The sequence below is a fragment of the Egretta garzetta genome, unplaced genomic scaffold (genome assembly GCF_000687185.1).
Source record: "Egretta garzetta isolate BGI_Z169 unplaced genomic scaffold, ASM68718v1 scaffold41, whole genome shotgun sequence".
In the NCBI taxonomy this organism is placed as follows: Eukaryota; Metazoa; Chordata; class Aves; order Pelecaniformes; family Ardeidae; genus Egretta; species Egretta garzetta.
This window is the reverse complement of record NW_009258755.1, coordinates 4335776-4347879: the sequence shown is the minus strand read 5'-3', so window position 1 is coordinate 4347879 and position 12104 is coordinate 4335776. Positions and strand designations below refer to the sequence as shown.

Sequence of the window (12104 nt, the reverse complement as noted above, 5' to 3'; positions counted from 1 at the left end):
ACAGCAACTTGTCAGCAACGTATCTTGTGATTAGAGACTTTGCAGTCTTTAAAATTCATGGCAATACTCTGCTGGACCTATCTGTGAACCACCTGTGTTTTGGCTCTGGATATGTTAGTTGAAACGTCTCCTTGAATTCCGGTATCTGTGAGCTGCTTGCTACTAGGAGATTGCTCCTGTGATATGAATTGCTAATGTCCAAAGGAACTGAATGCTGCTGAAGTCGTCCTTGCCTTGGAGTATAACTGCATTAATTGGAGTGTTTGAACGCCTTTAACAAGATAGAGGGGAAGTCAGGTTTCTTGCAGTGAGTGTGAGAGTGCTGAACAAGGCAGCTGCTTGGGTGAGTGCTTAGGAGGGATTTGTAATGGCATTGTATCTCTGGGTATGATTTCAAGCCCTGCCACTATCCACAGCTTAACTATCCAGTATCCTGTGCTAAGCATCAAGAAGATTATGAACTGTTCAGTGTGTGTCCTGGATACATGGATGGATTCAGCATGGTTTACATTTGGAAATACAGTTTTGTAGCAGTTAAACATAGAAAGACTGGAAATAGTGGGGGAGGAGGGGAGCACCCAAACATCCTTGCTTTCTTTTGCAACAGCTGTGGAGCTGAAAGTTCTGAAATTGTCATTCTAGTAGCTTAATACATTAAAATAATTTTCTCTACATCTTTAACAGACCTTGCTTTCATGAGAAGCAGCATGTCCAGGGTTTTGCATACTGGCGGTAGGTAATACTCGTTTAATTGCTTCAAGTATAATTCATAAGCTAAATGGTACAAATGGTTTTGAGAGTGAGAATGGTTGCTGAGAATTTTATGGATTGTGAGATGATTGTGTTTCTGTGCACTAATGAGGTGGAAGGGAAATATATTTGAGTAAATAAATCTGCAATATGGAGCCACAGATTTTTTTTTTCTTCTTTTTCTTCTGGATTAAAACCAGGCTTGAGGGTTTGCTTTAACTAAACTGGTGAAATAGCAAGTTTAGATGTTTGGGTTGATTTCTTTACAGACTGACCTTAGCCATCAAGACAGCATTAAGCCAAAGGAGCAGGCACTGGGTTAGGTGCTAGAAAGCACCTCTGACATTTAGCACCATATCAATGAAACATTTCCAAGAGCTGGGGAAAGTTACTGGATTTCCAGTTCTCGTTCAGTTTCTGGTGCAGGGAAATGCTTAATTTCTGCTATGATTGTCCTTTCCCTCCTGGCTATTTTTATTGCCCCCCTCTCCTTCCCTGTGCCATTCACCTTCTATCTGATGAAAGGTTTGTCGTGGTTTAACCCAGCGGGCAACTAAGCCCCATGCAGCCGCTCGCTCACTCCCCCCTCCCTCAGTGGGATGGGGGAGAGAATCAGGAAGAAAAAAAAAGGTTAGAGCTGTGGGCTGAGATAAAGACAGTTTAATAAGAGAAAATAATAGTAATAATGAGAGTGGTAACAGAATATACAAAATGTACAAAATGAATGATGCACAACACAATTGCTCACCATCTGCCGGCCAATGCCCAGCCTGTCCCAAGCCATGATCACTCCCGGAGCCACTGACCGATTTAACTCCCCCCGAGCATGACGTTATATGGTATGGAATAGCTCTTTGGTCAGTTTGGGTCAGCTGTCCTAGCTGTGCTCCCTCCCAGTTTGTTCACCTGGCTGAGCAGGAGAAGCTTAAAAAGTCCTTGAGTAGTCTGAGCACTACTTGGCAACAACTAAAAACATCAGTGTGTTATCAACATTCTGCTAGAACTAAATCCAAAACACAGCACTATGCTAGCTACTATGAAGAAAATTAACTCTATCCCAGCCGAAATCAGGACAAGGGTTATGCTAGCCGGGCAAGAAGTAGCTGACTTTAGCAATGTTTCTGTCAACTTAAATCATGCAAGCTTTGAATGTGATAGTCTTGTGAGCCTGGTGATGGCAAGTTTGTTGTGTCTTGAGGAGTAACCTAATGCTTGCTAGGAGCCTCTTTCCAAGCAAGAAATGAAGTACAATAAATGCTTTTTTTTTTTTTCTTTTTTTTTTTTTTCAGGGAATCACTATTCGATATTTACAGCTTTTTTTTGGCTACGTGCATCAGACTGTTTTTACAGTGAAATGGATTGGATGGATTGGTGGTGATCAGCTGCATGACATAGTTGGCAAGCAGCTGTATAGGCAAGCAGCCTTTGCTGCTTCAGTCTTCTGTGAAGCTTTATGTATGTTATTTTGAATGTCTGATTATATACTGCAGTTTAGCTAGTCACGTCAAAAAGTCAGCACTTTGCTGTAATGCAGCAACGGGTAAACTAATCAGCTGACTTTTGTTTCCTACTATAAATATTGATAACAAAGGGTACAAGGAGAAGGTGGTAGCTGATTTTCAGAAGTATTTTTTCTTTGACTAGTAAAGGTTGGTAGCCTTTTAATTTTACTTTGAATTAGACTCTCTTCCACCAAAAACTTAAGTGTTTGGTTTTTTTTTTGTTTTTTTTTTTGCTACAGGAGTTGGTTGACTTTAGTCATTAGATAAAAGGTTTTTTCCTGCCATTTCCACATGAAATCTAACAATTACATCCGGAAGAAAAGTATCTCTAGTTTTTCTAGTATCTTGAACAAACTGTTTCTCATGGAAGAGATACTTTTAATGTACCCTTAGTTATATTGTCATTTTTGATGACACTAAAAGCTTTTTGTATTGCTGCATATTAAAGTATTAGGAAGAGATAACTGTAGTGCATACTCAGTTATTTTGTCCTAATTTACAATTTAAGAAACAGTTGGGCCTGAAAATTGCCTCTCTTTGGGCTATTGACTAGGACTTTAATTCCTATGAGACTTCCACAAAGTAAGATTGGGGATGGAGTGGGAAGTCTATGTTTTTGTTTCCCAGTGTTTGTAGAAGAAAGTTCAGGAACTGGGCTAGGAATAGGCAACTTCAGAAAACAGATCTTCACTGCCGTGTTAGTTATATGTCTTTATGTATATGGACTCTGTTTACTAGATTGTGGTTCAGTACAATGGAGGATTTGCCAACTTGAAACTTAGTTTTGAAGCTAGGGTTTCCCCAGGTTTTCAGTCACTAAAGTTGGATTATAGATAACCAAAACCGTTATGTATTATATACTGTGGATTGAACTTTCAAGATACAAAGCAGATGTACAAATAACTGTGTCATCTCAAGTAGTCTGTGAGAGTTATAATCTAACGTTAGGTCTTGTGCTTTTATTAAGGAAATTGTTCACATCCAGTAATTTAGCTAGTTTGTATGGCTAGTTTTCTGTCAAAAAACCAGTTTTTCAAAACAACACTTGTGGGAATTGTCACTTGGGGTACTGAATTGGGAAACAGTATGTCATGTGTGAATAAGTAAATTATTAAATGGTCAGAGGGATTATTTAAGGTATAATTTCTAAACCCTTTGCAAAGGGACGGTCCTCCTCATGGTACAAGAGGATGAGATGGTGGAGGCAGCACCACTGTACTAATAGCAGTGGCCAGTTCTTACTGCTGCCAAAGAGAGAGCACCGCTGTCCTGGTGAATGTTTCCTATGTCATCTCAAGTAAGGTACTGCAGTTTTCCATATTGTGCAGGGATATTGGTGGGGTTTTGCCACATTTAGGATGCTGGCTACCACGGTGTTGACCTGCTCTCTACAAGCATTGTGGGTAGTTTGCTTTTTATTGCTGTGATGGTAACCCTTGCTGTCCCATGTTGGTACTCATCCTAAATTTTGAATACAGGCCCTATTCCTACAAGTGTTAAGTTTACTTAAGGAAATAGTTTGTTCCTGCAAATAATTTACTTCTATTTTTAAAAATGTAAAACACAAGTAGTATTTTGGAATTAAGATTGTCTACAGCTCAAAGAATGCAGTAGTCTTTTTATGTGATTGTGTTTAAACAGACTTTTCCAGTGTCTTGGAAAAGAATATTTTGACCTATGAACAGCTTCTGAGACTTTGGGGTATGTGACATGACTTCTATCAAAGGTCATTTTGCTTCTCGTTTAAGCTGCCCTTAGACTGGGGGGACCCACATGTACTTCTGTGAGAGGTAGAAGTGTCTTTTGGAAACATACCCCAGAATGCTATCACCTGATCTAGTGGAGGGTTTTGATGTAGCTTTCTTCCTGCCTAGCATTTATGAAATTTTAAATCATTACATGTTTTCTCAGTTCATACCTGGGGTTTCTCTTTTTAATTTTTTAATTCATTGCTTTTTGACCCAATTCTGTCCTCTGAACTTTTATATTCCTTCCTTTTTTGCATACTAGTTGTTTTTATATACTGTAGCATTTACAAAGATTTTGCTCAGCTACTTGCTTCCACTGTCTGATAAATATGTACACAGCAAAAGAATGAATTATTTGCTGTGCGCTTGTTCATGGTTACTTTTTTTCACATTTCAAATCAGTAACTCCATGATGAATGTGAGTGAAGTCTGAGCTTGTGGTTGTGAGAATACTTTGGGATACGCCTAGCTTTGAATACAGAGGAAACACAGAAATACAGACAGATGTAAAATCTTACAGGCTTTGCAGACTTATGCTGGATGTACCCAATAAAACTAAAGCTTTGCTTGTCTCTTCATGAATATGATATGATATAAGGGTTTTGCAATTCATTTATTTATGATAATAAAACACCTTTTAATATACAGTGAACAGACTCAAAAAAATACGCCTTTCTTTCTATATAAAGTAGTTAAGAAAATGAGTTTCTGGAAAACAAACCCACAGAAAATAGAATATACTGCATGTAGAACAGGTTTAATAGTATAAATAAACTATGCATATCCATACCTGTTTTTGATTTTTCTAGTTTAATTTGAGGAAAAGAACTGTCTCGTTTGGAATGTAGTTACAAAGTACTTTACAGCAGAGTCCTAGTATTAACCACGGTAAATTTCAGAGGTCTCTGGCTTTTTAAAGCAGTTTATTTTCTGGTTTGTTTTGTTTTGTTTTTCTTGTGTTTGGTTGTGTGGGAGTTTTCTTGGGTTTTTTTGCGGGGGGGGAGGAGGGTATTGTGTTTTAAGAAAAGAAAATAGAAAGATCCTTCAGGTTTATTAGTTACACTTACCCTTTCAAGACAGGCATGTTCCATGTTATTTTGGTCAATTGAAGCATGTGGATTCTGTTTATGTAAACTCAGAATGTCTTCCAGCTTCAGTAGCAGACAGATTATCTTTCTTTTCCCTAAGAGAGTGTTCTAATATCAGGATTTTATCATGAAGACTTTTTTTTTTTTTTACCTGTCTCCATTGTCCTGAGAAGTAGGCTTTGTATGGCATGGTCTGTACATGTTGCTTCTGAGCACATCTGTTTCTGTGGCAGAGTCATTTTGCCCTGTCTGACTAGTACTGCTCCCTTTGCTTACCATTAGCTTGCCAGATAATGGTAGATTTGTCTTCCATGGCAGTTGTTTGAAAACATACTTTTTGGCAAGATTTTCCGTTGCAAGAAAATGGCTTGATGGCAAGACAGTCTGGTATAATTCCCAAATATAGTTAGATATTTTAAATGTATATACAAAAATCTTCAGTTTCAGTGGAAAAGAAAAAAGGAAAAAATAAAAAAGCAACCACAAAAGCAGAGCTGCTGTTGGTTATAAGTTCTGAGTCTCAGATGTGAGGTTATTGTGTGTTTAACATGAGAATTTATTTCAGATGTCGTGTTGTCAAAATGACAGTGCAAGTGCTGAGCACTGACGTATTTTAATGGTGACTATGCATTTTTTCTTATTATAAGTTAGAGTAAGGATTGGAGTTTAGTTTTGAGTCTGCTTTCTTTCCTGTCCATTAGTGATTAACGGGAGATAAAAGGGAAAACAATTTACAGTTAATACAGTTAACTGCAGGTTCTGGTACACTTGAGCCATGCATTACTGTACTGAGTTTAATTTGATTTCTTCAGTTTTATTTAATAATGGCTGTTCAGAGCATGTAGAAGTTCCACCTGGATGTCTTGCAATAAATAAGGGATATACTCACTTTCCTCTGAAATAAGTGCATCAGTTTAACTACCAGAATTGTAAAAAAGATGCAAGAAGAGCTATGTGACAGTGCATGCAAAGTATGTGGTTAGTAGCATTTACTTTTTTTTAATTCCTTCTTTCCATTATTAGGTAGATGATGAGAGTAAATTTGGTGATTAGGTGGCTTTCTGCTGTGGTGTGAGGTTCCTGATCTTTGTGTGAAAATGAAAAAGGATCCTCAAAGTGAGAAGACAAACAAGGGAAGTGGGGCAGGCACTGGCCTGGTTTTAGTGAAGGGGATTTTTATTTATTTGCTTTTTTTTTTTTTAAAACAGATGGAATTTTAGGTTTCTCTTCCCCTGAAGCAGTGGATTTAGGATCATAGAAGTAAATGAATGCCTAAAATGGGAATGAGATGCTCTTATTCAGAATAATCAGGAGCCAGTTTTTGGCTGTGCATCAGATACAGATAGGCGAGATCAAGAAGAAAAAAAAAAAAGAGGGCTTTGGTTGGTGTCCCTGGCAAAGAGTTTGGACAGGAAACATCATGAGTATTTGATGCGTGATCTTCAGGAGTTGCAATAAGGGAGGAAACCTCAAACCTGGCACTCGTCAAAGAAAAGCCCAAATCTAGAAGTTTCTTCGTCCTCATGAGAAGAACTGGGGCTGAAGCTATTGATAAAAGAGGATAGCAACATCTGGATTCTGTGATTGTGGTCATAATCCAGTTATGTTTTCTTGCATAAGCCCTGAGGTCGGGTCACCTTTGCTAGTAGAATGGTATTAGTATCGAGCATTAAGAGCACAATACCAGAATTACTAATTCCTCTTTTCACCCCCAGTGCAGGTCGCTACCTAACCTGTGTCAGTAAAATTTCCTCTGAATCCTGTTACAAGGTCTCACTAGAATTATTGCTGGTTTGGAGAGGCTGAGCATCTTCGTGTTCTTCTAATGCATATAAATCAACTTAGTATTGGGAAGATGGTGTCCTTATGAGTCCTCTGTAGCCTAACAGACACTTCCAGTAATGCCTAATAGACACGCCTGAATGTGTGGTCTGAATGAAATGCTGCCAGCCTCTTTCTTTAGACACTGATTTGAGCAAAAGAAAATAGCTTTGTGATGGTGCTTGCCATTTTGTGCATTAGCTTTGTGGTTAGAGTATTTATCCAAGAAGCAGGAGTCTGGGTTCCATGTTATTCTGTTACATTTCAGCACGTGCCAAATCTTACCATGACAGGTAGGGGTTTTTTTTTTTGGGGGGGTGGGGGGGGGGGGGTGGTGTCCTATGCTCTTTTGGACAAGGTTTGCCAGTGAGTGGCAAAGTTTCATAGGGCTAAAACGGTGGATCAGCAAAGATGGTGCATCAGTGGCTCAGTGACAAAGAGTTCACTTAGGAGGGAGGCAAATACATGTTGCATAAGGCATGGTTTTGGTTTTCTGTGGAGAAAGGAAAAAGCGAAAATGACATATAACTTCTTACAGTCCATTAAATTTACGTTAGTGTTGGTAACATTATTACAGTGAGTGCAGCTTTCTGGTTTGGAACTTCACCTGTCTGGAGAATTTTCCTATGAAGGAGCTGCCTGTTGCCTTTGCAGGTCGGAGGATGAAGGGGAGAACATTTCTACAGACAACATGAAAAGGCTGGGGGGGGATTGCACAGAATCCAGTGTATGTCAGCTTGAAGTTTAACTAGTCAACATTCCCTACTCTCCTCTGTTCCCCTCCAACTTGGGGCTTCTTTTTCAATTGTTGTTAGTCTTTTAAATGCAGAAGAACTGATGCTAATATACCCTCTGCATTTCTACCACTGGCAGGCAAGTGGCATTAAATGTGTTTAAAAAGTGTGTTTAAGTTGGGACACATGCACTTTCTGCCTTTACCTGTCTATCAGTCCTTTATTCAAAATAAACATAATATTAAAAGTGTTTAAAATAGATTGAAAGTGGCTTTTTTGTATCACCTAATAAAATGTTGAAGAGAGATTTTGTTACTTTAGTATGCACAAACGTTCCACCACAACTCTCTGGATTGCTGGATGCATTTCTATTTCTTTCTCCCTGCTCCTTCTCACTGTTTTTTTGCAGAGGTTCTTGTGCGTTTTCTTATCTGCTTGTCTTTTCCCTTGACCTGGAGCATTTGCACATTAGTGCTTACTGAAATAATTTGTGGTGAATTTAGAGCAAAACAAATTAAGGCCTTGCAGTTCAAGATAGTTCAGCTCTGTAGCTCCTCCACTTGTACAGCAGTTCAGTACACTAATATGTAGACACTGTTGGCACTAGCAGACTGTTCATCATCTGTCTTGACAGCAGGTCAATGCTGCAAGCAAAACAGCACTTGGCTACTTGAATTCAAGAATCTAATATTTTTCCCCCCAGTAAGACCTGCAACCCAGTTTGAATAATTCAGACCTTATTATTTGTGAAATTGTCTGCATTGTGGTGGACACAGTTATTCTCGTATAACTATTAATTTTCTTTAAAGGAAATCAAGACAGTTTACACTTGAAGGGTACTTGGACAAATCTAGGACACCTGTTAACTTGTGTCAAGCTGGAATTCTTGTGAAAAGCTAAGCATTTGCTCCTGGCTGCTGGGAGAAAATTCTGCTTTCAGGTAAGTCTGGAAATAAGCTTGCTTCATACTTAATCTGCTTTGGCTTTTAGCAATTGCAGAGTGGAATTTACCAGTAATAAAAACTTGATAATTAGATGTGCTGAAGAACAAGGACTTTTGAGAAGTCTTACAAATTTCTCTTGGGGAGGAGGGGCTGTGTGTGTACTTGACTTGTTCTCTTGCAAAATGCAGGCAAGAAATTAAGTGCTTTATCTTCTTCATTCTCACCACCCATATTTTTGAACATCCTTTTTCCCCTTTACTCTGTCTTCTACCTTGAGAGTAACCATTGTGCCCTTTGAGCACATTGAGGTTTTTTCACAGTAGGAGTATTTGCCATTCATATTGGATCTCGAATGGAAGTAGTGAGGTTCAGTTAGTGGTCCTGTAGGCTACAACCTTAATTGCTTGGAGGCACCGTTTGAGCAAGCAGTGTACCCTGAGGACACTATGTCCTTAAAAGGGTAGGAAAATTGAGTCCTTAGCACCATATGGTTTCTGTCCAAGAAATGTATTCAGGTCTTGCTTAAATAAGAACACCAAAACACTCCATGTTTCTCACTGTGCCTCTTGTCCTAGTTATCCTATAGGTACATGAAATGGCAATCAGAAATAGGTATGTTGTGGCATCTCACAACGTTGTCAAGTAAGTTTAGAGAAGGGTATTTACTGGCTTCAGGAAAAGCTTTGTTTGATAAAATTCTGTCATGGACATGAAAATATTGTCTGTTAAGTAACTGGTATAAATGTCTGTTTTATTATAATCAGACTCTGAGCTTGGTAGGACTAAATTATAATGCAGAACTATACTCCATCCTTATATTGCAATAGTTTATTTTAAAAGCCAAATAAAATAGATTGAAGAGAGAAGAGCTTGTGATGTGACACTGTGGAGAAATGCAGTCAATGCGAATTAACTTATTTAACATTTCTAGTATAGAGACATCCAGTACGGTGGTAGCATTTCATCATTGAAGAACAAACAATGTTGATAATTTGTAGTTGTTTAATATCTTTCAGGTTATAAGAGATGATCATTTGAAGAATCAGTTTTCCAATATGAACAAAGTAAAAACATCATCTGAAAAAAGGTAAATTTTAACATAGTGACTTCTCAACATCAAGCTATTTGAGATTTGTGAAAAATCAGTCTTTATCTTAATCATAAGATAAATAAAATATACATTATGGGTTCCAAGTGAGAATATGTAAATTGATGTCCTGAAAGACTGAGGGAGTCAATGTTGATTAGCATAAAGTAGCTTCACATTTAATAAATAACTTTTTTAATTTAAAATTTTCAGATGTTAGACATGTTCAAATACAAAATATACATTAAATTTCATTGAAACAGTTATCAATGTAATCATTTCATGCAAATATTGGCAAAACATAAAATTATTTTTACTGAAGGAATTCAAGGGTAAGTTTATAATAGTGTATAAGAAGCCAAGAATTTGTCATAAGATGTATATCGTTCTCCAACAATCCTGCAATTGAACACACAGCTAGGACAAACAAGAGTGAGATTACAGAAAATTTCAAGAGTTGAAAAGTTGTGTTTGGTATTTTCATGATAACTTTAGCAAATATTTGAAAAAATTATGAGATTATCTATGGAACACAACATGCCTGGTAAGCATCAGGAAACTTGAAAGGCTTTCAGTCTCACTGATTTCTTAAACTAGCATAGGTTAAACCACCTTGTTAAATCAACCATCTAATCAGATTTCAAAAAAAAATCTAAAGGGAATAGGGAATTTTGACTTCAGTCTTAATTCTCTGAAATACCCATTATCTTCTAAATGAGTGGATGAATTTGCATGAAGGACATGCTCCACTGTGGATTTACTTTATATCTTGGGGTGGATTTAAAATTTTAATTTAAATGCCTGCAGGTAGATTTGTCTTTGCTTCTGCTGACTCTTAACAGTGGAGCGGCTTGATATCAGAGACGGGTTGTTCCTGTTTGTATGAGGTGTATCAAAAGAAATAGTAAAGGAACTATTATGTTTTGAACTTACACTATATTAGTTCCTTAGGCATTACGATAAGCAAAATCAAACTCTCCATCTGCAATGGGTATTCTTGGAAGTACTACTAATTATAATACATAAAGTATACTATCACAAAGAATATTAGATTTTTGCAGAGTGACTATTTAAGTGCCATTTATTCTTCTTTAGTTATTGAGTTAAAATCAAAGTTTCCATCCCTGCAATTCAAAACAGTTGTTCCCTAAGTCATGAATACATTACAGTGAATTTATTGTACAGAGGTAGCTGTGAAAGAATCAGAAGTATCATCTCTCTAAAGATTATTTGGTAACTGTGGAGGTGGTTGAGGGAAAAAAAATTGGAAGTAGTTTGCATTGGAATAAAATGAAAACAAACTCATGAGCAGCCTGTCTACTTTAAAATAGTTTTGTAAAGGCTCACTGTAACACACTGAAACACAGAAGACCTGTGGCGGGGGAAGAAGACACTCCCTGGTATGTCAGGGTGCTGGCTGACTGCAAACAGCAGTTTCAGAGGAAGTAGGTACAGTTGGGAAACTGAAGGTTTCTGATGACTTCCTTCATTTGACTCTTCTCTTTTGGAAGGCTTCTTGCAAGATGAATAGCCAAAAACCATTCTGAGATAACTGAATTTTTGTGAGCTGCCATGACAGCCATTGGAGTATATTTCTCATTGTGAACAGACACTTAGAAAGGTGTAATGATGTGTTTTAGCATTTGCATAGCGTAAGTAGTGTGCAGTGAGTAACAGAGTTGTGAATCTAGCAGTTCTTCACAATCAGACTAAGAATGCTTAAACCTTTTGGGAGTTGGTGGGACTGAAAGTAATATGCCTGCAGTGAGGGATGTTTTCTTGTTGAGGGAGTTCTCTTTCAAACGTGAACCCATGAAGTCGTCTGTTCCTCACTGTCTGGGCAGTTGCTTCCTCTATATCTACTCATAGCTTTCCCAACCAGCAAAGGAGGAAACCCACAAAGCTCTCTCATTAGCTAGAGTCACACTGTATGCTTTGGCAACAGTTGAGATGATGGCAAGCTTTTTCATACTTCCTTTCTGCAAGTAAGATGGTGGTGTGAGGGGTGTTTTGAGCTGTGGCATTTGAACGTGGGGTGGAGAAAGGGTTTCCTGCCTACAGAGACATGCAGTGTATAGGGTCAAATAAGCCTGGTAAACTTCACTTCAGGATGCTTAAAGAAAGTCTAATTCCGTCCCAGAATACTAATTATCAATTGTCTTCAGAACTCATGAGATTTGGGTCAAATAGTGAAAGACAGAGATGGCAAACCTAGGGGTTGTGTCTGTGGGAGTCAGGGAGCAGAGACTGAATAGCTGTAGATCAGCCATCTTCTGTTCTTTGCACAGAAGGATTCTGGAAGAACTAATCAAACATGTGAGGCTGCAAACAGCCAAATGTGGTTTGAGTTGTTCTTGAAAATACATCTGATTTTTCATGTGTGAGAGAGTAACAGTCCCGTGAGCAGGGAAGTGGCATTAATAAACCACA

General features: G+C 38.0%; 1 protein-coding gene across 10 annotated transcripts in view; it reads left to right on the top strand.

Annotated features, from left to right (window-relative positions):
* AGTPBP1 (ATP/GTP binding protein 1) overlaps positions 1-12104 on the top strand; it is a 76514-nt gene that overhangs the window by 9576 nt on the left and 54834 nt on the right. For 7 of the 10 annotated variants that reach the window (XR_004841224.1, XR_004841223.1, XR_004841222.1 and 4 more), the window contains exons 3-4: positions 8453-8583; positions 9604-9674. Coding sequence is in view for 5 of the 10 variants with exons in the window: in XM_035888889.1 (XP_035744782.1) it covers positions 9643-9674 (32 nt within the window). In the remaining 5 variants the exon portion in view is untranslated. Of the gene's footprint in view, positions 1-684; positions 733-2181; positions 2206-8452; positions 8584-9603; positions 9675-11082; positions 11124-12104 lie in introns of those variants that run through there. The other 3 variants (XM_035888886.1, XM_009649216.2, XM_035888888.1) reach the window with 3 other exon arrangements.